We start from the raw sequence: 3,221 nt of genomic DNA, 5'->3' as shown, positions 1-3,221 counted from the left end.
TGAATTTAATGCATAAGGTATCTTCTTCTATAAGAAAGTCAAAGAAATTTCAAGTACCTGAATCATTTAGCAGAATATATCATTCCTATTCAGCATCATAAATCATCCTCTTGTGTGTATATAGACATACAGAGCACATATAATCTCAACACGCACAAAAGATTACAAAACATCTTATTGCAAAACTGACTTCACTTTACCTACTAATTGCTAAAAAGAAACCAGCTCCCTAAACTTGGCTACTTGAGAAAAACATTCAGTTTTCCAGCTGACACTATGAGGATTAAAGAGTAAACAAAGACTGACTAAATTGAACTATCAACTCAATAGGCATTTAGTGAAGAAATGCGTGTTTCTCTGATTCAGTTCTTGGAAGAACATCCCATTGTTAACTTCTGCAGTTATCATTACATAACCTTCAGCAATTCTCTTCAGGATTTATATCCAATACCAAAGCTAATCACAGAGGGAATGTGGCTACACACATTCTGTAGCACCTGCATGTGTATGTATACATATATGTATATATACATATACATACATATATATAAAACAGGATATAATTTGTTGTAAAAATTATTACATAAAATATAAAGAGCAAATTTTTCTGATACTCCTATTTTTTCCTTCCAGAAGTTTTGGAATGCTGTAAATCACAGGCTATGGCAGTGAAACATGAAGAAAAAGGCACAGATAAGAGCAAAGCACTGCAGAGTCAAAAAGAGTCAGAACAGGTGGAGACTAGAACTGCTAACTTGTATCTTTTAATGCAGTTACATTCTCATGAATGAAGTCTGAAGATCTATTAAATGAATAAAAAAAAAAAAAACCCTTGAATTTTCCTTCAAGAGTTGAAACCCCAAGTACACAAAAAGAACACAACTTTGTTCTTATGACAGGAACCTTGTTCTCTAATCAAATTGCTTTGGCACTCTCATAAAATGCTAATATCTAGAAAATCCACAATGACATTAATTTGACACAAAATCTGTCCTTAAGCAAAATGAGGAAAAACAGTTGCAACTGCATCTGCCTACTTCAGTTGCAGTTCGCTGGCACTGGTCCTGTGTGGCTACTCCCACACAAGCCCTTAATAGCAGCCATGGCATATTTTAATTAGGAATGGATCAGATTGTGTGAAACATTTTTGACTACAAGACTCCAGTTAATTTTTTTTAAAAAAAAAGCTGTACAGAATACTATTTTTGTTTCTTTTTCAAAATCATCTAAAAATTATATTTTTTTTTTCTAAATTAAAGCAGTTCTGGGGGAAAAAAAAAAAACCAAACCACAAAACCCCATCTTTCCTGGAACAGAACACATACAATTGCAGCGGGAATGAAAGTTCAAGATGTGATAAACCCACTTATGAGGCCATAACCATTAACTGCTAAGGGGTTAATTAACTACCAATGACAGACCCACCACAAAATGAGTCCTGGTTTGACTTTTGCTTTTTTCCACAGAGGGGATGAGATCAAAGCTTTTAATTTTGTCCAAATAGGTATTTTTTCTTTCTTGAAAGGAAGCAAAATTTTTAAGTATCTTATTCTTAAGAACATTTTGGCATAACACATTAGCTGACCTACTCTGAAGGCGATTAGCTGGTAGATCATAGTAGTAGGGCACATGTGAGTTGCTCATATCTCATCAAAGGAGGTTAAATTAAACTGATATGTTTTCCCCAATTTTTGCATTTTAGCAACTCTAGTAGTGGAATAATCATGTTATTACTGGTATATTATTTAATTTCAGTTATTTTTATTTTAGAAATTACTGAGCTTACTTTCTTAAAGTATAGACCCAAAGGACTAGTCCCCACATATCCAACTTCTAAAATGGCCACGACACAAGGCAGACTCTACCTTCATAGATGGAGTCTTGATGCTGTGTTGCAAAAATTTATACATGTTTCAAAAGGCTGTTTAGTTATCAATTCAAAGAATAAGCTTGTACAAAGGCAGGCAGTTCTGGCAAACAGTAACAGCAGTAATGGCCGTGGCAACAATGGTCAAGAAACCCCAAAATGAACAGTGGGGAGTAGGTGTTTTCCCGCTGTATCCACGTTTTCGCAGTTAAGCTGTTCCTTGGGCAGCGGTGTTCGTGGTGTCTGCGGGGATGGCACACGCGGGTTTGGGCAGCCCCGGTTGCGGTGGTTGCGGGGATGGCACACGCGGGTTTGGGCAGCCCCGGTTGCGGTGTCTGCGGGGATGGCACACGCGGGTTTTGGCAGTCCCGGTTGCGGTGTCTGCGGGGATGGCACACGCGGGGGTTTTTGGCAGCCCCGGTTGCGGATGGTTGCGTGTTCCCACACGCGGGTTTTTGGAGCCCCGGTTGGCGGTGTTGTTCCCACACGCGGGTTTGGCAGGCCCGGTATTTGCCGGTGGGTTGCGGGTTTCCCACGCGGGTTTTTGGCAAGGCCCCGGTTGCGGTGGCGGGGCTTTGCGGTGTTCCCACACGCGGGGTTTTGGCAGCCCGGTTTGCGGTGGTTGCGGTGTTTCCAACACGCGGGTGTTTTGGCAGCCCCGGTGCGGTGGTTTGCGGGTTCCCACACTTCGCGGGTTTTGGCAAGCCCGGTTGCGGTGGTTGCGGTGTTTCCACCACGCGGGTTTTGGCAGCCCCGGTTGCGGGTGGTTGCGGTGGTTTTCCACACGCGGGTTTTGCAGCCCGGTTTGCGGTGGTTGCGGTGTTCCCAACGCGGGTTTTTGGCAGCCCGGGCCGCTGGAGGGGCCGGGACGGCCCGGCCGCTGCTCTGGCGCTCCCCCCGCTGGCCCAGGCGGGCACTGCAGAGCGCGGCTCAGCCCCCCCGCGCTGGGGAGGACACACCGATACCGGGTTGGGACGGGCCCGCCGGTGTGCAGAACCACCTTCATTGCAGCTCGAACAGCGGGAATCACTACGGCATTCACGGCCAGGCTTCGCGAACGAAGATTTGGGAAGGGCTCTACCCACGTTTGTTACAAGCACGCTGGTGGCTAAAAAGGCCAATACGAGATAGACAAGTCCGGTTGCAAAAGGCACAGCAGAAGGACTCCTTAGGTGGTATATTCTGCAAGATTCTTTCTATGTTGTCTCTTCTCCTCTGGAGCGATCCTGCGTGCTTTCTCAGAAGCAGCAGCAGCGTTATAGATGGTGTGTCTCCAGATCTTGCAACTGGAGGCCAGAATAGACCAGTTCTGATGATCAATATGGCCAAGGCTGAGATGTCTCAGAGAGTCCTT

The 3,221-nt window shown here is 44.5% G+C and overlaps 1 protein-coding gene across 1 annotated transcript; it reads right to left on the bottom strand.

Moving 5' to 3' along the window:
- Nucleotides 1-2,075: 2,075 nt before the first annotated feature.
- LOC115307305 (proline-rich protein 2-like) lies at nt 2,076-2,873 on the bottom strand. Its single transcript, XM_029958791.1, has one exon. The coding sequence runs from the start codon at nt 2,871-2,873 to the stop codon at nt 2,076-2,078; it is 798 nt and encodes a 265-aa protein (XP_029814651.1).
- Between the last annotated feature and the right edge of the window lie 348 nt (nt 2,874-3,221).

Source organism: Manacus vitellinus, unplaced genomic scaffold, assembly GCF_001715985.3.
Source record: "Manacus vitellinus isolate BGI_N305 unplaced genomic scaffold, ASM171598v3 scaffold_16_pilon, whole genome shotgun sequence".
NCBI classification, from domain to species: Eukaryota; Metazoa; Chordata; class Aves; order Passeriformes; family Pipridae; genus Manacus; species Manacus vitellinus.
This window is presented reverse-complemented; position numbering and strand designations above follow the sequence as displayed.